Source organism: Octopus bimaculoides, chromosome 18 (genome assembly GCF_046866305.1).
Source record: "Octopus bimaculoides isolate indiv1 chromosome 18, ASM4686630v1, whole genome shotgun sequence".
NCBI classification, from domain to species: Eukaryota; Metazoa; Mollusca; class Cephalopoda; order Octopoda; family Octopodidae; genus Octopus; species Octopus bimaculoides.
The window spans coordinates 47021993-47046589 of record NC_142945.1 but is presented as its reverse complement, the minus strand read 5'-3'; the positions used below and the strand labels follow the sequence as shown (position 1 = coordinate 47046589).

At 37.1% G+C, this 24597-nt stretch overlaps 1 protein-coding gene across 2 annotated transcripts in view; it reads right to left on the bottom strand.

Annotated features, from left to right (window-relative positions):
- The window catches only part of LOC106873194 (uncharacterized), a 92995-nt gene extending 74705 nt beyond the window's left edge, over positions 1-18290 (bottom strand). Inside the window, exon 1 of one of the 2 annotated variants that reach the window (XM_014920433.3) lies at positions 17789-18290. In XM_014920433.3, the coding sequence (XP_014775919.1) occupies positions 17789-18089 (301 nt within the window). In that variant the 5' untranslated portion in view covers positions 18090-18290. The remainder of the gene's footprint in view (positions 1-17788) is intronic. The other variant, XM_014920432.3, reaches the window with a different exon arrangement.
- Positions 18291-24597: the final 6307 nt, after the last annotated feature.

Sequence of the window (24597 nt, the reverse complement as noted above, 5' to 3'; positions counted from 1 at the left end):
TCACTAATTCAAGTTGATGTGATCCCTAAGTTTTGGGGCTTGTTATACTCAAAAAGTCATATGACTCTTTAGAAACTCACAAATTCAAAACCATGTGGTCCCTATTTTAAAATGCCAGTTACATTAAACTAGTCATGTGACTTACACAGAAACCTATGATCCCTATTTTCTCAGAGTGAGTAAGGTAAGTGAATTTGTTATGGTAGATAAGGCTTGCTTGTCTGTTACTTCCATTGGGCCAGTCAGGTGACTGACTCCCACAGATAGCAGCCCTTATTCTTCCTCCTCCTCCACCACCACCTCTACCTTCCTCTCTCTCTCTCTCACCTTACTGACTGACTAACTCAGGTAATATAATACAGCAACACACACACACACACACAGACAGACAGACAGACTGTTCAAATGTAATATTCAAATCATGTTTACCTGGATGTCGGTTAGACAGAGACAGAAAAACAAAAGGAGAGGGAGGGGTGGGGGTGGAAAGGAGAGATGAGGGTAAGGAGGCAGGAAGCCGTCATGTGCTGTGCATGTATGTATGAAGAGAGAGGAAGTGAGGTGGGATTGGGGACGGGGGGGGAGGAGTGTGATCCTTACTGTCACCACCACCACCACCACCACCACAATTACCTCCAACTGGCATTAGTTACCAACAGTTGGGATGGGGAGGAGGAGGAGATAGCAAGCTGTTCAGAAAATAAAGGTGTTATGCAGTCAATAAGTGAAGAGTAGATACCTGGATATAATATTGGTGGTGGTGGTGGCGGCGGCGGCAGTGGTGATAGCATAGAAGAGAAACTGGGGAAATGGGTAGAGATGGTTAACCCCCTTCCACCCCACCCAGCCATGAATCGAATCTGTTACTGAATAAATAAGGAATGAATATATATACACACACACACACACACACACACACACACACACATATATATATATATACACACACACACATACATGCATGTGTGTGTTTATGTATACATTTTTAAATGCGTGTGTATGTATGTCTGCATAAAATACATACACACACATACATATATATACACATATATATATATATACACGTGTATGTATTATGCATGTATATCATGATTGCGTATTAGTATGTGCATGTGTGAGGATAATTGTGTGTAATTTTAATATATATATATATATATATATATGTGGGTGTGTATGTACATATACATGTTCACATGGATGTATAGTTATTATATGTGTATGTAAGCTATGTATGGATGTGCATCGTGTAAATAAACCGAGATGGGGGAAAATGTTGCTAGGGGGTGGTAAAGGGGCTGAATGGGCAAAAGGTACATTTTCTCCCTTCGCGGAAGACAAAATAGGAGTAAAATAAATAGAATAAAAGCTCGAGTAGAAATGGTAAAACGATTCCCTTGCAGAGATCAGTTATTATTATCCATAATTCTTTAAACTTTACACCAAGACACACAGATATCTTACACACACACGTCCCCCATCCCTCGTGCCACGTGTCTACGTATCAAGTTTTCTTTTGATTATTCCCGACCACAAAACACTTCAAGCATCTGGAAGGAAATTCCAGATATTATTGCCAGGAACGTGGTATGTTGATCCAAACACACAGTCTTCGATATTTATTATTAGGAGGTGTGTTTCCGGTTCTTTACTTTCCGAGTTCAAATGCCACTGAGGACGAATTTGCCTTTCATCTTTGTGCGGTTGATGAAAATAGGTACCAGTCAAGTACTGGGTCGATGCAATCGACTACCTCTTCCCCCTTAAGATTTCTGGGGTTGTTCCTGATTCAGAAAGAATTATTTTTTACGGGTTTAATAAGGCAGCGAACTGGCAGAACTGTTAGCACACCGGACAAAATGCTTTGCAATATTTCTTCTGTCATAACGTTCTTTGTTCAAATTCCGCCAAAGTCGACTTTACCTTTCCAACCTCAAGAACCAGTTGTGCATTGGGGTCAGTGTATTGACTACCCCCTCCACCAAACTTCCAGGCCTTGAGCAAAATTAGAAAGAATTATTATTTTGCGTGGCACCATGGGCAATAGCCTCGGGCCGACCAAGGCCTTGGGAGTGGATTTGGTAGGCGGAAACTGAAAGAAGTCCGTCGTGTATATATATATGTATATATGGGCGAAAGTAAAGAACACGTACATCCAGTGATTAGGGTTAGGGGTTTTTGTTATGCCGAAAAAGGTTGGTGAAACGTATTCTTTACGCATTTCTGTGTTTGTCCAGCACCACCGCTTGACAACTGGTGTTGGTGTGTTTATATCCCCGTAAGCTAGCGTTTCGGCTAAAGGGGGCGATAGAATAAGTAAGTCTTGCCTAACTACCAGGCTTAAAAAATAAAATAAAAAGTACTGGGGCCGATTAAAATCCTTCAAGGCGATGCTCCAGCATGGCCGCACAAGTAAAAGAATAAAAGCATAGTAAGTACAGCTCCAACACGGACATAGCTTCACATACAATATTCACGTACTCATACACCCTCCCAGGTAACTGGGGCGGTCTCCGTCCACCACAAACTTAAATTTCACGCACATAGCATTAAACTTTACTCCACACACTCACATACCTATATTATACGTATCCATAGAATATATGAAATGCTATTAAAACGTCAAACTGGGTTGAATTTGTTAGGATCAGTTTAAGAAAAAAAATATTACGTTCATAAACTAACACTTAAGTGTGTGTGTGTGTGTTGTATCGTAAGGTTCTTGATGTTGAAATAGATATTGTTGTAGTGTAGATAGATAGATAGATTAAACTATGTGTATGTTTATATGTATGTGTTGTAATAATATCAGTTTTGTAAAATCTTGAAGGAAAACTCCTCCCCTACTCCTTTGTCTGTGTGTTAGCCACTTTAAGGTTAGGTTGAGTAGGAGAAGGGGGAGAGAGTACAGGACCTGTAGAGTGAAAGGTAGTGGAAGGCGGAGGTGGTGGAGGAGAAAAAGGCAAGGCAAGGGAATAGATAAGGTACGGGGACAACGTATTGTAGTAAATGGAGCCGGGGTGTGGTGGCGTAATGGTAATGGTGGTGGTGCAGACAATGGTGGTGTAGGCGATGGGGATTTAAATACGTTAAAAAAAAAAGACGGTTAGACAATGGGTAAAGACGAAGGTAAAACAGAAGAGGTGAGGAATTTCAGGGTAGAAAGGGATTTTGTGGTGATGGTAGTGCTGGTGAGGTAGGTGTGTGTTTCTAGATATGTATATACATGTGTGTTCGATGGAGAAAGACAAAGAAAGTATAAGCGTGCAAGGTGCAGACATACACACAAAGAGACATTGAGTAAGGTGTAGAGACACACACACACAGCCATATATATAAAAAAAAAGGGTGGATGTGAAGCGTATACAAATATAAAGTAGGGTAAGAGGAGAGGGTATTGTGGTGTATATAATTGCTCACAACTGCTGCTGTTGTTACTACTACTATTACATCAATCACACCGGACAATGAGCAACACGCACACACACACATCAAGCATAATTGTTAATAGCAACAAGAAATCAAACATACAAATAATGCACGAAATACAGTTTTACGCTTTTCTTTTTTTAGTTTTTAAGTAAGTTTTTTTTTTCCATTTATTTATTTACTTATTTTTTCTATGGAGCTGTAATATAATAGTACAAAATATTTATAGGTTATACGTACTATATTCATTTTTATGCTCTAAAAGTTAACATGTATATTATAATTAAATAATGGGTGGACATTGGAATTAGACACTGAGGGAAAATGGCTGTAACTTTTTTTTTTTTTAATTTTGGCGATTTTCGTTTACGATAATGTGTTCTACATGTCACGGTCATGCGATTCCCCCTAAAAAAAATGTTGGACCCCACCTCCCCCCCCCCCCCCCACACACACGGCGATTTTCATTTTTGACATTGTGTTCTACATGTCCAGGTCGTACGAATAGCCTTCTCGCAACTTAGATGTGAAAATGAACGGCTTACATTTATATTGAAACAGAAAAAGGATCACATGTGGAGTCCCCACCACGAAACTTGATATGCTAGAAATAATAGCTAAACGCGGACAATCCAAATCTTGCATTTACTCAGAAAGTTGAACTGCGAGTCTCACGCTTTTTACCAGAGAACATATAAGAATTGGATGAGATATGATGGCTCGGCCATCTCTCCCCAGTTCTTATATTAATCATTAATATCCAGAAATACAACACGAGGGATAACGGTAACAACAGATCAATAGTTTACTCTAGGTTGGTGTAGAGCCGTTTCGTTCCCGGGTGAACAGGCATGCCGCTAGAATACCAAAGAAGCTTCGACCACATGTCGGGGTCGCGTTGTCACCACCGCTGCTAGAGAGAAAAGAGAGCGAACGCTATTGCTTTTTCTCCACCTGTTGCATTGTGCATGCGTGCTCGGGTACTTCCGCTGACGGCAAATCCCTTGCACATGCGCAATGGCACTTCCCAAGATGGCGGCCACTACAATGTCTCCCCCCCCCCCGAGTGCATAGCACGAAACAAGGAAAGATTGTAGAAGGCGCGGAAACAAGATGGCCGCCGAACCCAGAAAACATGGCTAAAATTATACAATGAAAACACAAAAATTGTTTTGTTAAAACAAAGAATGACAAGCTCAATAAATTTGCAAAGCATTGCTGTGTCGGATGCAATAATGGAAGCAAAACTTTTGCATCCGACACGATGTGAGTAAGAAAAAAGTTCTGTTCAACATGAAGTTCAGCCAGACCTGGAGATAAAGGGTCTGTGTGAAAGAAAGTTGCAACGAAGGTGTTGCTTTGTACTGTCTGTAGAAAAAAATATTGTTGACCAACCTTACGTCGTTGCTGCAAGGAAAAAAAACAATACAGGCAAAAAGTTTTATGTATGTGCCTGTGTGTAGTATTTTTTTTTCTTTGTGTGTTGTCCTGTAAGACAATAGATAGAAGCAACGTTGTTGGTTTTTTTTTTCTGTTTTTCAAGCCATGTGGAGTCAGGCGAAAAGAGAAATCACTGTTCACTCGTTTGTTCTTTTCTCGGCCTCAATTGGTGTTGAACACGTGGGTGAGAGAAATACGCTCATGTCATAGTAGTTGATGGTTCAGTTTCCAGGCTGTATGGTATTTTCTCCGGGGTAAGAAAACTGTTGCAGTTGGTTGGATTGTTTCATTCCCTCGTCTCTTGTGTTGTTGTTTTTTGTTGTTTTTCGTCGTCTCTTCATTTTTTTACGAGTTGTTTGAGAGATAATTCCGTCATCACGTTGGGGGTCACCAGTTATAATTATTGGATGCGATATGATGGCTCGGCCATCTCTCTCCAGTTCTTATATTAATCATTAATATCCAGAAATACAACAACACGAGGGATAACGGTAACAACAGATCAATAGTTTATTCTAGGTTGGTGTAGAGCCGTTTCGTTCCTGGGTGAACAGGCATGCCGCTAGAATACTAAAGAAGCTTCGACCACATGTCGGGGTCGAGTTGTGAGATACGTGTTGTCACCACCGCTGCTAGAGAGAAAAGAGACCGAATGCTATTGCTTTTTCTCCAACTGTTGCATTGCGCATGCGTGCTCGGGTACTTCCGCTGACGGCAAATCCCTTGCACGTGCGCAATGGCACTTCCCAAGATGGCGGTCACACGCGCCACTACAATATATTCGAAAACGAAAAATACAAAATAAAAAAAAATAGAAAGATAGCCTGTAACAAAATTCGAAAGCAAAGAAAAAAAAGAAAAAAAACTGTAACCTTTACCGTTACCTTTCTGAAATCACTGTGGATATATTTCGGCTATGTGCTTGATAAATGTCTGAAAGTTTTCCCACGAATTCTCACACTTCATATCGTAATAATCACGGTACATTGCCTCATCAATATGTGACCATTTCATGTTACTGCATGATCCACTTTTATATTTCAGCCTACGTTTTATTCGTGACCAGAATGCCTCTACGCTATTGGTACATACCCCAGTGGGGGGGTCCAAAATTTTTTTTTAGGGGGAATTGCATGACCGTGACATGTAGAACACATTATCGAAAACGAAAATCGCCAAAATTAAAAAATAAAAAAGTTACAGCCATTTTCCCTCAGTGTCTAATTCCAATGTCCACCAAATAATGTTTGCCCGTAGCAGCATTGAATGAAATATATTCATGTTTAAGTCATAGTCAATATGTTCGAGTGCATTTGGACGCAGGAAGACCATCCGCTTTGAAGATAGTCACACAAGAAAATTCTCCTCTTCGAGTTGTGAGTGGCTAATTTGATGTTCGTATATGATGAAATGACACGACACAGAAATGCATGCGTTCTACAATGTAATGAGGTCAGTCACAGCCCGTCTTGTGTTTTGACACGTCTAAGAAGAGAATTTGTTCCCAGGTGTAGCTCCGCAGTGGAAGATCTTCTCACATCCGAATGCACTCGAACGTGTTGAATATGACTTTTACACGAATATATGTAACTAGCATAATGATTATAATATACAATATACACTATATATATTATTTATAATAGACACACGTTAGCACTCTTTGTCTTTGAGGACAGCTTCAGACTGTTTCGGTATATGGAACTTTTCAGATAAACGAAGCCTACAATAACATCAACCTGTTGGGATAAGGAATAGCTTGTATCAACAATACTCAGAGTTACAGTCAATCTCTGAATGTTTACATTCTAGTTCTCTTTCTTGCACCACTGCCACCAACGCCACCACTACCACCACCACTACTACTACTATATCATCCACGCTGACCTCACATTACAAGTACTGCCCTATTCACATTAAAAGTAATGTCTTTTTAAGGTAAATATGAAATAGATAAAAACAAATGTTTGTATATCTACATAGATGATATAAATGCTATATATATATGTTATAAATACACATCATAAAATATTATAAATTTCTATATTAATGATAAAATATTATGTCATGAAAAAAATTAATTTATATGTATAATAAAATATGTCAGATTTATGTATATTGTAAATATACATGATTAAAATGTTATATAAAGAAACAACTTGACGTGTGTGTGTGTGTTGAATTATACATGTGTATACACACAAAATGAATTATATATGTGCATGTGTGTGTGACTCTGTATGTTATGAAATATATATGCTATAAATAAAATATGCACTCTAAATGTGATATACATTATATATATATACGTATACATGTATGTATGTGTGTTATATTAGGTCATATAAAATTTATACATAATGATACAATTAAATTATTTTTTTATGTTCTGTGTCTTAATCTAGGATACATAAAATATAAATAAGAATAATCTAGCTAAATGATATTTAATCAATACTTGTCTATGAAATATATTAATACATATTAGACGTCAGAGCCGGTGGGTGACACTGACGACTGTCATCAGAGTGAAGGTTATGCATCGTTGGAGCACGACTGCAGCAATATCCAAGCCATATCCTGCATTGTATGCCTGGCGATGTAAGCCAGTATTGATGCACTAAAAACAGAACAATGCAAGTAAGTCTATAGCAGGAGAATCAATAAGTCACACCTTGGAGGGTGAGAAAGGATGAGAAAAGACAATGGGAAAGTGTAAACAAAGGAAAGCTGAGATGCAGACTTCTGTAAAGGTGTCTAGAGTGTGATCTTAAATTGCATTCACTTGTGGGGCACTGGTTCAGAAACTGTAGGGTTTGGGGGATTGTGGAAACACCACATGGCCAGTATTGTTTCCAGGTTTGCTCTGACTTGGTGTAGGAGCACCTGTCAGGGACCCAGCTATGGGTCTATTAGCATATTAGGGTTTGTCTACATATGCACGTGAAGACTGGATTTGGTGGACTCTGTGGAAGAAACCTCCATGGTTCAATGGAGGGCAAGGTGGCTTCAGCAATGCATTGCGGAGCGAAGAGAGTAAGATGAGGCCCAATAAGGGAGTCTCCAAGTCTGAATAAGAAGAACTGAGCTGGGCTGGGATGACTGATCCAATCCCTGCCAACATAGAGAGTGAACATACAGCAATGGCAATGGTGATGATGATGATGACGATGGTGAAGATGAGGATGGTGATGATAACTACCATGATGATGATGACGAAAATGACAATGTTATTGATGATGATGATGATGAATGATGTCAACAATGATGTTATGATAATGATTATGATATTTGATGATGACGATGCCGATGACAACAGCAACAAAGATGGTGCAAACAACGATGACAATGATGGTGACAACAACAACAATGTTGATGACAGTGGTGATGATGATGATGGCAGTCATCCACTGCATCCATCTCCATCCCCAATTGTCTTGACCCCGTTGTGCCACTGGATGGAAGATGGTCATGGATGAGAGAGTAGGGTTGCCAGTGCACAACTCTTCTTCACTTAAAACCAGGGCTGTGGAGTCCGAGTTGGAGTTGGGAACTATTAAGGGGTAGTTGGAGTCGGAGTCAGTAAAACTATATCGACTCTGACTCCAACACCAACTCACAGTACCTTTATTCTTTAATACAAACCAGTTCTAACCTATAGGCCTACTCAAAGTACAAGCGTATGCATACGCTTTATGAGATATGTAGACCACAATCACTTAATTCCATAAAGAGGAGTCAGAGTAGGAAGTGCCAATAGTAGAGAAGTTGGAGTCGGAGGCACCAATAGTAGAGGAGTTGGAGTCGGAGGTGCAAATAGTACAGAAGTTGGAGGTGCCAATAGTAGATGAGTCGGAGGTGGCAATAGTAGAGGAGTTGGAGGCACCAATAGTAGAGGAGTCGGAATCGGAGTCAAAGTTTTTTGTTTCGACTCCACAGCCCTGTGTTAAACACAGTCACCATGCAAGACATCAGTCATCCTTAAGGGTGATTAAGATGCTTCTCAGACTCCAACAGATGAACATGATGGAGGTTAAGAACTGGAAGATTCTGGAAAGTTTGAACGAAGACAAAATGGTTCCGAAACAATACTGCAATAATAAAGAAATGTCTTGACCTTTGATCAGAATGGTCTGATTTGACACAAAAATATCTAATCAGTATGTGCTAATCACAAGGCCAAACATCCCTGAAAGTTTCATCCGAATCCATCCAGCAGTTCTTGAGATATCTTGTCCACGGACAAACAAACAAACATCACTGAAAACAATACCTCTGCCTTCGCTAAGGCAGAGGTAATAATAATAATAATAATAATAATAATAATAATAACACTGATAATAAACCTTTCTATGAACAGCACAAGGCCTGAAATTTTGGGGAAGAGGTCATGTCAAATTCATCAACCCCAGTGCTCAACGGGTCCTTATTTTATTGAATTCTAAAAGGACGAAAGGCAAAGTCAACCTTGGTGGCATTTGAACTTGGAACATTAAGTCAATAGAAATAACACTAAACATTTTTTCAAGCACAGTAATCATTCTGCCAGCTCACCAACTTAATAATAATAATCCTTTCTACTAAAGGCACAAGGCCTGAAATTTTGGGGGAAGGGGTCAGTTAATTAGATCGACCCCAGTACGCAACTGGTACTTAATTTACCGACCCTGAAGGGATGAAAGGTAAAGTTGACCTTGGCAGAATTTGAACTCAGAACATGAAGACAGATGAAATACTGCTAAGTATTTTACCTGGCATGCTAATGTTTCTGCCTGCTCGCTGCCTTAATAATGATGATAATAATAATAATAATAATAATAATAATAATAATAATAATAATAATCCTTTCTGCCATAGGCACAAGGCCTGAAATTTTGGGAGAGGGGGGCCAGTCGATTAGATCGACCCAAGTACGCAACTGGTACTTAATTTACTGACCCTGAAAGGATGAAAGGCAAAATTGACCTCGGCAGAATTTGAACTCAGAATGTAAAGACACATGAAATACTGCTAAGCATTTCTACTAAGGACCACAAGGCTTCACATCCGTATCTCCTCACTCAATCAGGATACTGGGTGTAGATGAATTACAATGTACCGGGGGGAAAGTTGCACAGCTGAATGATGGTGATAAGCATGGACATATCCCTAGGTCTACTAGAGCACTCCTAACCCAGAACTATATCATACAGGCGTACTTCATGCTACAGTAGTAAGCACAAGTTTCTAAAGCTTCGCTTCTATAACCAACCTCCCTCGCCACCCATGACATTTCTGGCCTGGCTTTGTATCGCGCTGAGAAACACCATTATTACAATAAAAAGAAAAAAGGAAAAATCATGTTTTTACTTGGTCATGGCTATGGCTACACATTTTATAGAGGAAGCGAAATGAAAATTGTGTTTCATTCATGTCTTTCGGCGTGGACATTAATAATTAGACGAATAATTAGAGAGATTTAAATGAAGAGAGGACTAACTTGCCAATACCGGAGATTCAAGCAGAACAGGCTGGCAAAAAGTGAAAGCAGTAATGATTTCCTGGTAATTAGGTGAGATATAATGTGGGTGGAGCGGTGTTTAAGTTGAGGTTGAGTCAACTTTTTAATATTAATGGAAATTGAAAGGAGGGAAGTCCTATGTACAAGCGATAGAATGTGCTTTTCATAAAATGAAACTAATTTTCAGCAGGCTTTTGCATTAAAAGTAGAACAAGTATTTCTGATGTTTCATTCATAGTCTTTCAAAATATGCTGGGAACAACATGGACTTCCTTCAAAGTACACACACACACACACATATGTATTTACAAACACACACACACATATATAAATATACGCACACGCAAATATATATATAGATATATATACACACGCAGACTTACACACACACACACATACACATACAAATATACATATACATATGTAAACACACACATCTATAATTAATCCGAAAAAAAAACAAAGATAAAACACAAGAAAAAAACAACAATGTGAGGATGTGGTACATGCAAAGTATTAATAAGATACTCAAGGAAGTAAAGAAAGGGTGCTTTATGTTTCGAGCAAAGCTCTTCATCAGAAACAGGAGACAGAGGAAAGTCCAAGAGAAAAGGAAGACGGAGGGGAAAATTGCCAATGATCCACTTGTAGTTACATTTTGAAATACATACACGTACATATATATATACACATATATACACATATGCAGACACACATGCACACACACACACACACACATGCACCCTGTTAAGTATGGAAGTGCATATGGTTTTACTGCAACAAAAGATTATTTTATATTCCTACTTTCACAAACCTAAATGGAAGTTTTGAGTTGAACCTTTTTGTTTAGTTCCCATGTCAACCCACATCAACTTTGACCTATGATTAAAGACATTCTTGAACTGCAACCATCAGGTTTAACCCCACTCATCCACCCACTTATCTACACATGCACCTCAATCACACTGTATCTAGGGCCATAATTCTTAATGAACCTGGGGAAATTTTCTCCTATCCCTTAACAGGAAAGGAATTTCAAATTTCCAAGCAGTAATTCTGGGATTCCACTAGAAAAATTCTTTTAGAGTTTAGGATAGAAATTCTTTAATCATTATTCACAGTTTGTCCTTGGTTTATTTTATTTTAAGGATCCCAAAATGAAATAAAGTTTTTGTTTTGCCTTTTTTATCTTTCTTAAGTTGTTTAAGAGTAAATGAATTTATAACCAATGGCATACAGGGTAAAGGGTAAAGACCCCCTTCAGTTATGAATGACCATGGAATTGCCCCTAGAAAATTCCCCTCCAAGGTACAAGTCTGGGCAAGATTGTTTACAGAAGACAAACATGGAACAAAGTGTCTTGCTCAAGAACACAACACACACAGCCTGGTCCTGGAATCAAATTCACTATCTCATGATTGTGAGCCCAATGCTCTAACCACTGAGTCATGTGATATCAGATAAAAGTAATCTTTAGTGAGAAGACCCTATGCGAATGAAACTATGTGATCACAGAATGACCACAATACTCACAGCAGACATGAGACACGATTCCTATAAGGGTCTCTGTCCAATTTGTTTTCAATCCAAACATGAACTTCGTTTAATTTTATAAAAGAAAAAACGTTTCAAATGATTTTTTAAGTATAAAATATGTAATTGCATAAAATAGATTTTTAACCTTTTAGCATTAAAACTGATCATATCTACCTCAAATATTCCAACCTGTTTTATGTTCAAGCTAGCAAGATCCAGATGCTTGCATCTACCCTATGAGATCATTCTAAAAATAAACATCACATCATCAAAATCGTGAAGACACAAAGTTATGCATGATTAACCCAACCAGTTATAATTAAGATTATTCTGTCAAATGTTATACTTATTTATTCCATTGTTCCGAATTAACCAAGCATTATCTTAGAGATCTGAGAAGTTGATGATGCAACTGTTTATTTTTCAGAATGATATTGTAGGGCAGAAAGCTGGTAAAATTGTTAGGAATTATTAAATAATATTTGAAATATAAATTAATTTGAAATTTTAATAAGTTTTTAATTTAACTTGTGTACTTTGTAACAGAATCAGGGGGCAGTCTCAAGCAGGTTGGTATCAAAAGGGTTAAACTCTACCACTGCAGTAGGCCATGGACGAACTTGAACTCAAACAGAAAAAGGGAGAGGACAACTATCACAAGTACATTATTTACATTTGACGGAAGGCTGGAGGGTATATCAGCCGAAACTTGTAAACAACAAACAAGATGAGGATAAATATCTGTCAAATGTAAATAATGTACATAATTCCTCATCTCTTAAATATAGAACTGTATTAACTATCACAAGGTATCCCATCTGACATCCTTACTGTTCTGCCAGTCCACCACCCCAGATTGATGCCTTTTTATCAACCCCAAAAGGACGAGAGATAAAGTTGACCATGGCAGGATCTGAACTCAGAGAGCAGAATTGGAATAAATATTGTGAAACATGTATTCCAACACTCAAACAACTCTGCTGTCCAATGTTCTAAATCAAACACCAACATCTACTCATTTTGTGTCCCTTGAGGAGGGCCACCTGGACACTTCATCTCTACTATCAATCTCTTCTCAGCTCCTATTGATCACTCTGTCCCTTCTCTATTAAATGAGAGTAACCATTCAGCTCTTCTACATGAAATTGCTCTCCCCCCATCCCTCCTTTCATACTTTAACCCCTAATTCCTCAGCATAAAACCAACTCCTTTTCTCGGAGTCCATAGTCCTGAAAGCAACATGGCAACCTTTATCGTGCTAATGACACGAAAAATGTACCTAATATATGCTGAAAAGTGGTTGGCATTAGGAAAGGCACCAAGCTGTAGAAACCATACCAAAGCAGATATTGGAGCCCACCGGATCCTGTCAGCCCATGCCAACATGAAACATGGACTGATGCAAGTGCCACACTAGATGCACAAACTATACTGTCCATGTTCGTTTTGTGTCATTTTGTTCTTCCACGTTACAACACATTAGAAGGAATTCGGTAAAACTGCAAGACAAAATTTCTTGCCATGCATGATGCATCACGTTTTTTTTTTTGTTTATTTTGTCTTTTATTACTTATTTACGACATCTATAAAGAAATAATTCACTGAAATTACTGTTATATTGGATCAAACAATATAAATTGCTTGTCCAATATATGTTTTATAGAATTATATTTTATGTTTATGAAAAAAAAAAACATTACTAAATGTACAGATATAAAGGCTTCAGAATAAAATCAAACCAGCTTTTGAAATAAATATACATATATCCTATCTCAAGATCAATGTTTTATAAAATGATGTATATTAAAGCGCTATATTAACTGTCCAGATCCAAAGCATTATTGACACATCATATAATCAAGCCAGATATTGAAATAAATATACATATATTCTATCTCCAGACATAATGTGTTTCTGACAGTCAAATGTTTTATAGATTCAAGTATTTTATATTTAAAACACAATATTAACTGTACAGATCCAAAGCATTATTGTCAGAGAATATAATCAAGGCAGAACTGAAATAAATATACATATATTCTATCTCTAGGCACAATGTATTTCTGATAGTCAATTATTCAAAAGAATCTTTTATCACATGAGATCATCATCCACAGTGAATGACCACATTTGATATTGTTTATATATATAGTGGCACTGAACCAATAATGTATAGCAGCAACAGGACATTGAAAGTTCCAAAGACATTTAATTTGCAATGTAAAAAAAATATATATATAGATATAAGACTTCACAAGAGAGCTCGAATCTGCTTCAAATATTCAAATAGAATTTGAAATTGAATAAATATTTTGTAGTTATTTAATTTTTGTTAAATCAATTTTGTGTAAACCATGAGGGTCCAATAAATGTGAAGGAAATCAGGATTGGAGCAATATTTATACCATATATATATATATATATATATATATATATATACATATACATATATATATACATATATATATATATATATATATACATATACATATACATATATATATATATATATATATATATATTTCTGACAGTCATATATTTGTAAAAGTCATATCATGTAATGAATACATATATACATGCACACACAATGGTGCCACATGATGCTGGTGCCATGTAAAAGGCACCCAGTACACTCCTGTAAAGTGGTTGGCGTTAGGAAGGGTATTCAGCTGTATAAACCAAGCCAAAACAGATAATAGAACCTGGTATGGATGCTGTCAAACCGTTCAACCCCTGCCAGCATGGAAAACGGACGTTAAATGATGAGGATTATATATATATATATATATATATATATATATATATATATATATATATATATATATATATGAGAGAGAGAGAGGGGGGGTTCAAATTTACAGAAAACAAAAGACGAAGACAGGTGAGGGAACAATGAGAAGGTATATTAGTTTGACGCTCGAGAAGAATGGAAAAATCTTTGACATTTCGAGCCTACGCTCTTCGACAGAAAGGGATGAGAGGAAAAAAGTATGGTAAGAGAACAAAAAAAAAACGGAGAGAGAAAAAAAAAACTATATTGTATAGGAAACAGACAAACAGAGCTGAAGAGTCCCTGATCAAAAAATTTGCTTGATTAGCTAATCTAGGCCTCATTAAATACAAGGCACAAGTGTACACACACAATCACACGTTTTCGAATGTATATATAAAGGCAACAAATATACAAGCACACACATAGCATGTATAATATTTATGCATACTAAACACACACGTGTGTGTATGTGTGTTTATATATATATATATATATATATATATATATATATATCTTATAATATCCACGAAACGAGCGCTAAACGTCAAGACGGTGTGACCAAGATTTGGGTGATGAGTCATAATCTAACAGACTTTTTCTCAGAGAAAGAGAGAAGGCGATAGGGGAGGAAGCAAACACCATATAAGAGAGTTAAGCCTCAACTTTCTCACACTAAACCTAAGAGAGTAAACACCTAAACGCACCCAAAACGATCTCTAGCATGTTGATAGAATAATACCAAGGGACTCGTTCGTTAGACGACATCTTGTTAGAAGTAATTAAAGGGTTTTTTTCTGTTTACGTGGCTTTTTAGAATGACTGAAAGAACCTTTTTCTGTTAGAAATCAATATTATTGCTTACATGTGACCATCATTATGTGATTATTAAGTCATAATAGCATTGATGTATAGCCGAAGATGGTGTCTTTGGGTTACCCAGTGGTCCAACAACACACTCGAGCAAACGGCATGAGCTACTTTACACCTACCAATTCTCAATTTCGTGTCTTGGAAATTCTACCGCAATTTGGGGAAGTCAGGGAGAGAGAGGGTTTGTAAAAAAAAAAAGAGGTGGGGATTTTCTTGTGTAGCCCCAGGTCAACCCTGATAGGACAGAACTTTTGATAAACGGTATTCCAGTGGTGACCATCACCCTCTTCTTATATGCAAGACACTATAACTAATCCAGCTTGTTCTTTGTTAAAAGAACAGGGCGTGCTTTTAAGGACATTTGGCTACTATTTCTGACAGATCGAAGCGACTACGTCGAGATTACCTAATTTCTGCAAGTGTGAGGCATCACCCCTATATCAACAAGAACATTTGTTAATGATAAAGTAATGATTAATTAATGATTATTGATCAATAATTAATTCCAAACGATTTCAAATTTTCGTCTCTGAAATTACCGATATTTTATTTTTAATTTTGTTTTTTTCAATTTCAACCAAAATAACATCCATGAATATATTTTCATAGCCTCATAAATAATAATATATGTGAGATCCGCAAAAATATATTTATCTGTTAAATACATACATTATATATATATATATATATATATATATATATATATATGACCGATATCTTTTAATATCATTCGGGTTTGTGATAGTATACACCTTGTTTACGCCACAAAGGTATACAGCGTCCAAAATTAAATTGTATGTGTTTATTTGTATTGTAGATCATTACATCTGTTAATTGAAGTCATAATTAAGGATTTCATGTGCGTTGTTGTTGTTTGGCTCCAGGTCATGGCAAAACTGAGCCGATCTATGATTAAAAGCGTTCCAGCTGTGACCATCCGTCTTTTATTCAAATAGTCTAACACTACACTGTCAAGCAACCGTGTAAAAGGTTATATCGTATTTATTTATTTATTTAGCTTCGCGCGCGCGTGTATTTGTGAATGGATGTGTGTGAGACAGAGAGAGAGAGAGAGAGAGAGAGACCGACAGAGAAAGAAAAATGCAGACCTACAAATCACTTAACTGTTTTCAGTCAACAAAAATTAACAAGAGTTGAAGGTAGAGATGGAACTCACACCTACTTTGCCAATAACCCGACTCAACATAGTTAATTAGAAAAACTAATTAAGCGTCAAATTACATGGACGAGAAAATGGAGAGACGAAAACATAGAAAGAGGCAACGCGAAAGTGAATGAAAAGTTAGAGTGCTAAAGGAATCGATCGCACGTCCACGTCGCTAAGGACGACTCGATATCTCAGTGCAGTTAATGAGAATTAAACTTAAGAAATTTGAAGTTATAACATCGAAAACTTAACACAAAAACTACAGGTATAAACAACTATCTGCTAAGTAGACCTGGCAGAAATAGCAGTTAAACCACCCTAGAATAACACAAACATGCTATCATTGTACATTTAGTCTTAGACACACCCCTAAAAAGTATGGGGTGGTCCACGCCAGATCAACCTCTACCTCACCGATCAGGGCTCAGTTAGTTGTTAGGGAACAAGCAATTACGACACGAAAGCGGTGGAGAAAAAAAACTTTCGTGAAATTCTCGGGAGTTTATAAAAGAAGGTACATTCCTGTTACCTTCAGAGGTGAACATGAAGAGGCCTCCATAATGATAATAATAATAATGTTTGGTGATTTCTAACTTGGGAATGAAGGTCAGATATTTTGGAGAAGAAAAACAGTTGTACTTTATAGATCTGGCAGCATATTACTGGTATGTGTGTGTGTGTGTGTGTAATTTATAATTATATGGCGTAGTTATTTTGTTTATTACAAACAAAATAATTAAATAAACACCTCTAACACAAAATAGCTTAGTTGTTATTTACGATTCTCATAACAAAGAACTGCAGTTTATTATACATTAAAATCAATGAAAAAATTTACAAAAAATACATTAGTACCATTTAAATAATAACAAAAAAAAACCCCACAGTATATAACATATATAAGGTAAAACAAATTCGACGTGGTTTTTTTAAAGATTGATGCTAAGGTCCATAAAAAGAATAAGAGAAAAAATTAAAATATTATTCAAACAAATAAAAAAATGATAATTAAAATAAAATAATGGATGTTGTTGTAGGGATTGGTGGGGGGGGGGTTGAATGTGAAAGTTTCACTTACGAATTGGTTCCTTTTTAGGGTTTAAATTTTCCACACATTGCGTTAAGGTAAAAATCCGTTCGTTAATTCGATTAGTCCGATCATAGACCTTCTGGCATTCGTCAGAGAGACTGGTAAAAATGCCATCAGCATGTTTGACCAAACTGGTCAGTTGAAGCAAAGCTCTGGACAAAATACTGTTGGCCATAGACTGGGATACGATAAGGGTTGAAACTGTAGGGTCACTAACGTCATCCGCTGACCCACACCTAAAACCCTTACCTAACCGGACTGGCTCTACCGTCCGTAGAGAAAGCGGCATTTTTTTGCTTTTAGTAACGGGGTTCGGAGACCCCTACCTTTTTTTCGCAAGCCAAATGGGGTTTCGTTTCTTTAAATTACCCCTTCATCTATTTAAACCCTTCATATTTGTGTCTACCGAACTATTATCTCCTAACGTCCCGAGATCGGGCACAGCTTTACGCACTGTTTTCTGATCTCTCACTTTTTCAGTACAGACTGTTGTCGGTTAGCGGGAAGGGGGTTGCGGTGGTCATAGTGATAGTAAGGGAGGTGGTGATAGTAGTAGTCACAGTGGTGGTGGTAGTAGAAGTGCTCGTTGTAGTAATAGTATTAGCTGTGCTTTTGCTGCTCTTATCTCATTCACATACTGACACACACACACACACACAGGCTAACCCACAAACACATATAGCTACATAGATGTGTGTATGTACATTTCTGTGTGCATGTCTATTTCAATAAACGTGTATATGGCTGTACTTCTGTATATGTGTATATGCGAGCGTGCGTGTGCGAGACTGCGTATATGTGTGCGTGCGTAAGTGCATGTGCGTGTATGTACATGTGTACGTAAGTGCGCGCGCACGCATCTGCTTTCCACCGCAGTTTCTTCCTTCCTTCCTTTCTTCTTCATCCCTTTCACGTCTCTTGTTTATTACACTAAGGTCGATGGAAATGGCCGGTTCGGAAGAAAAGGTGGGCAGCGCTTTAACCATCTTGCTTATACCTACTTACATTATACACACACCTTATATATATATATATATAAAGAGCACTGTTGGAAGGAAAACTTTAGGTAAGCCCCCAGAGTAGGGACTACATTACCTAATTGTGTCCACTTTCCTGACTTACGATGGGGCAGGGCGTCTGTGTTTCGAAGGAGATCTAGCTTCTATTTCTAGCTTCTACTTCTGCTTATCGAAGCTTCCGCAAAGGCTAGAAGTATGAAGACGAAGGTTAGATATAATTAATTATCGCACTTAACAGACAAGAAATAACAATGATGACAATTGATTCTTTTTGTATTATACCATAGGGGTGATATACGATGAGGAGGGGTCGATGATGCGAGGGGTTTCTTTATTTGCCATAGGGGTAACAATGATAGCACATTACAATGTTGATATTTTTTTATATATATATTTATTCACGAGAGAATTAAAGCATGGATTTTCAATGTTGTTAAACACCAGCAACAGTAATAGATATAATAATATTATTATTTGTTCGTGGGATATTTCGACGCCATATTTTTCATATCAATGTATGGTTGAATAAAACATTCAGATATATATATACATAGAAATATATGCTTACGTATATATGAATGTATGTAGGTATGTATGATGTGTGTATATATATATATATATAAATATATATATATATATTTACACTATATATATATATATATATATATATATATATATATATATATATATATATATATATTTACACTATATATATATATATATATATATATATATATATATATTTACACTATATATATATGTGTGTGTGTGTGTGTGTGTGTGTGTGTGTGTGTGTGTGTGTGTGTGTGTGTGTGTACACCTCAGTTCAAGCCCACCCTCTCGATTTGGGTGGGGAACCCGTCAAGTATTATATGCCAACGCTATAACACTTCTACTACATGCATCAAAGACCCTCACCTCTCTCTCTCTCTCTTTCTCTCTCGCGTGCATCTCTTTTTTCTGTCATGCGTTATCTCTACACATTTCTTTTTCTCTGGCTTTCTCTCTCTCTCTCTCTAGTGTGTGATACCTATATTTGCATGCATACACATATATTCACACATACATATGCATGTATGTGTGTATATATATATATATATATATATATTATGTATATATATATTCGTTTATATTTATATATGGCATTATTCTGTAGTAATGCCCTTATATAAATATAAACGAATAATTATATTCTTGGGAATAGAAATTTCCCTTATGAATTATTTTTGCACACTAGCTTCCTGATAAAATTCTTGTAAAAGATTTTTATCCTATTATTGAATTTATTAATTAAATATATATATATGTGTGTGTGTGTGTGTGTTTATACATATTCCACTGTTTGAAGAATATTGAGTTCTTTCGCCTATTAGCATTTCACACCAATGTGATGATGCTACCAAATATCACACATGATATGCACACACATACACACACACACATATACACAATTGCACGCAGTTACACACACACACACACGTATATAATCTCTTCCACTGCTGCCACCACCCGTAGCCCAATCAACAGCCGTTCTTAAGCAAAGAACCGGAGAGGATTACGAGAAGCAGCTTGGCTATTTATCTCTTAGCTTCTGACACACTCTTTCCTATGGCTTAAGCCACATGAAACAGCTTAGAATTAGCTAGAACAAGCAATACAACCACCACCACCACTACTACTTTTACTACTAATAATAATGTTCGTATTAATGATAATGTTGATGATGCTGAGTGGAGGTGTGTGAGCTGGGGTGAAATGAAAGATAAAGATACAGAGAGAGAAGGGTGGAAGTATAGATAGGAAGACAAATATAGAGTAATGGAGGGGGGGGGGTGTCTCTTCTCGCTTTCTCTCTCTCTCCAAGGATTTGTACATGTATGAGTGTGTTTACCTGTGTGTGTGTGTGTCCTTTTTGGGGGGAAGTGTAAAAGAAGAAAGTGAAAAGCAGGCAGAAAAACGACTATTACATTTGGAGTGAGAAGGAGAAAGAAATATGCCGAGAGATAGCGAGTTAAAGAGTGAGAGAGAAATTGAAAGAGAGGTAGGGAGGGAGTGATATGGAGTTGAAGTTTACTCGGGGCGGTTTCTTGAGAGTGGCTGGTTAAGTAAATAGAGGTGTTTGTTAGTATGTTAGTGGACTTGTTGCAATGTAAGGAAGGGAACACACACACACACACACACACATATATATATAATAATCAAGGTGATTACATGTGTACAATTTTTACTAATATGTATATACATAAATTTATATTTACACTTGAAAATGAGCGCACGTGTACGCTATCTCTCTCACACACAGACACACACACACATATATACAGAGGAATTATCAAAACATACCTCAGTACACATTTCTATGCGTTACATATAAAAGAACTCAATTCAAGTGAGAAAGCAGAGTAAAATTATTGCTCGGCTTAGCATATTTTCTTTAAGGCAAACCAAGACAAATTAAAGATATCATAGATATAGGTCATTGTATGAAGGACTTGTTGAAGCTAATCCTCCTTAAATACACTGAACATACTTTTGTCTAATAAGATACTGAAATTAAAACAGTGAGAGTCAGAACATGCTAAGGTAACTATTCATTATTTATTAAAACTAAGGCGACGGGCTGGCAGAATCGTTAGCACGCCAGACCAAATGTTTAGCGGTACATCGTCCGTCTTTACGTTCTAAGTTCAAATTCCAGTGAGGTCGTTTTTGCCTTTCATCCTTTTGGGGTCGATAAAAGAAGTATCAGTTGAACACTGGGGTCGATGTAATAGGCTTACCCCTTCACCCGAAATTGCTGTCCTAATGTCACATTTTGAAACCATTATTCATAAGAAATAATGGTAAGAAAACCCCATATTAACCCACTGTCCTCGTTTGAGGACAGTTGTACTTGGTTTATTTACTGCAATAAAGGTTAACTAGACAGACACTTTCATGTTTGTTATCGCTATTTATATAGCTATCTTCAAAATTTCGACAGGGTTAACTGGGGTTAGAATGGATTAATTGAATGAAATATTCTGAGTTTAGGGAATTAGTTTGTTTTTAGTCCCAGATTCCAGGGATAAGTAAAATGCCTTAAATTTACAATACCTACCTAGTTATGTCTTGAGAGTGCTATTACAACCCAGGTACTTCACACATTCACTGGACTTCTGGTGACGTTATGCAACACCAGACTAAGACCAGGGTGTGACATGATTATGCTTGTTAGTTTGTGTCTGAGTTGTACACAGCAAAGTTAGGATTCATTGCCAGTTTGGGTAATGAGTGAAAGAATATGATTACAAATGCAAGTGGATGAAATGAGATTCTTTCAAAGGACCTTTGGGATAACATTAGTCAACGAGGTGCATAGCTCGTAGTTCAGGGAGTCTCTCCAGGTTGGGCCACTACAAACATGTGTTTAGGATGTCGAAGGGAAAAACTGCAAAACAGATTCTTCAAGCTGAGCCATCTGGCAGGACACCTAGGGGTAGACCAAGCATGAGATGGTTGGATAATATCCATCGTTTCAGTTGGTTACACTTGGGAATCCAGCCAGAAAGTATAATGAAGGCTGTTTCTGGTAGGTTCCTATGGAGAAGGTTCTTAAGGACTCTACCTCCAAGACTCTCCCAGGAGGAGGAGTAGGAAGAGGGATGGTTGGAATTTAAGATGGATAGAATTTAAGTCTTTCACTCATAACTGGGACATTTTGGGATATTCCAAACAAGAGAAATTTCCTTGCTGGACAGGACACTGGGACACAACCTTGAAGCCTAGGAAAATCCTTCAAACCTAGTACAAACCCTTCAAACTTAACACAAACCCTTCAAATTGAGACATATCTTAAGCCACATTATTTTAATCTAGAGATATAAAAATGTAGATATGTAAATATGACTATCAAAATATATCCATAGACTTGACCAATTTGGTTTATCTTTGTTGAAGATGATACATCTTCAGAAAACCTAGAAATGGAGAGGAAACCATTATCTTCCATCACTAATTAGATCCCTTTGCTGACAGAAACTATCTACTATCTCTAGGCATCCTTAGGGGCCATCTTAGGTATTATAAGCCCCTGGTCAAATCAATGCACTGGTCCCTTATAGTATTTATTTATTGATAGTAAGCCAGAGCATACATGAACCAGAATTGGGCTCAAGACCTGTGAGGCCCCTAGACAACTGCTCAGGGTGCCTACACCTTAAGACAGCACTGGGCATCCTCCAGTCCTCTTGGACATTTGAGAAAATCTGCTTCTCATGCATTTTTAGCATTTATTGTTTCTGTGCTTTTGCCACATACAAAGTTTACTTGTTCTGTTGACCTTCTACCACTACACTTTGTGTGTTCATAGTTTGTACTGAGCACACCAACTGGATTTTTGACTGACTCCTTTTCTACATATCAAGCAAAGCCATTTTCCTAGTGGAAGTAGAGTCCTGCCTGTTTTTCCTACTCACTAAAACTGAACACTGGAAATGAATGACATTGCCTATGTGACAGTGACACTCTTTTACAACTATCATATGATATCAAGAAGGGCAGATAGATAAAAAGACAGACAGACAGTCATAGATAGATAGATAGATAGACGGACGGACAGCTAGCTAGATAGATAGACGGACGGACAGCTAGCTAGATAGATAGATAGATATGTTTCTTTATTAGCCACACAGGGCTCAACATAGAAGGGACAAAATACAAATGTAGAGTTTTTCTTTTCGAGGGGGGCGAAAAACAAAGCAGAAAAAAAAATAAACAAAAGTGGGGACAACGATGGAAAAAGAACATCGCAAAACGTTTGGGGGATTTACAAAAAATATGAAATAATACAGAAAATTCCCAATAAATGGGGAGGTTAATCGTGGAAAGAAAAACCTACGAAAAGACCACGGTAACCTCGGTCCTTAGTGTCACAGTTTGTTAAATAAAATTTCTTTTATTTATGCAAGAAACGTAAGTAACTCTCTGTTTACAAAATTTTAAAACGTTTTATAGAATCATGGTCAAGGTGGCTTTGTCATTTATATAGATAGATAGATAGATAGACAGGCAGGCAAGCAGACAGATAGGTAGATAGATAGATAGATTAGACAGGCAGATAGAAAGGTAGACAAACAGACAAACAGGTAGATAAACAGACAGATAGATAAGCAAGCAGATAGATTATTAGATAGATAGACAGACAAACCAACAGGCATGCAGGTTGATAGAGAGAGAAAGAGAGAGAACAGGCTTCTTTTAGAATCCATTTACCAAATCTACTTGTAAACTTTGGACAGTCCAGGGCTATAGTGTAAGAGATTCTTGCCCAAGACACCACAGAGTGGCACTAAACCGGGAACCAAGTGGTCGGGGGAGCAATTATCTTACCACACAATTAAATTATGAAATTTCCTCAGCAACTAAATGAAAGCAATAAGCAAGGTAGAACACAATCAAGATATATCTTATAATCAGTTGTAAGAAATCCTTTTTCTTGTACAAATAAATTATTTTCTTTTGCTGGACACAATTACATTTTAGCTGTTGTTGAGATACCAGGTGATTAAAGCTTAAGGGATTATTGGCTTGTGTCCAAAATCAAAATCTAGTAAACAACAGTAAGAAGCTTTCTCCTCTCCTGTAGTCTGTGTAAATACTTTGAGTTAGTGTACTTTGTGTTTGTACTTTGAGCAAGAGTACTTGGTGTGTGTACTTAGGACAAGTGTACTTGGCATGTGTACTTTAAACAAGTGTATTTGCTATGTGTACATAAGGCAAGTGTACTTAATGTGTCTA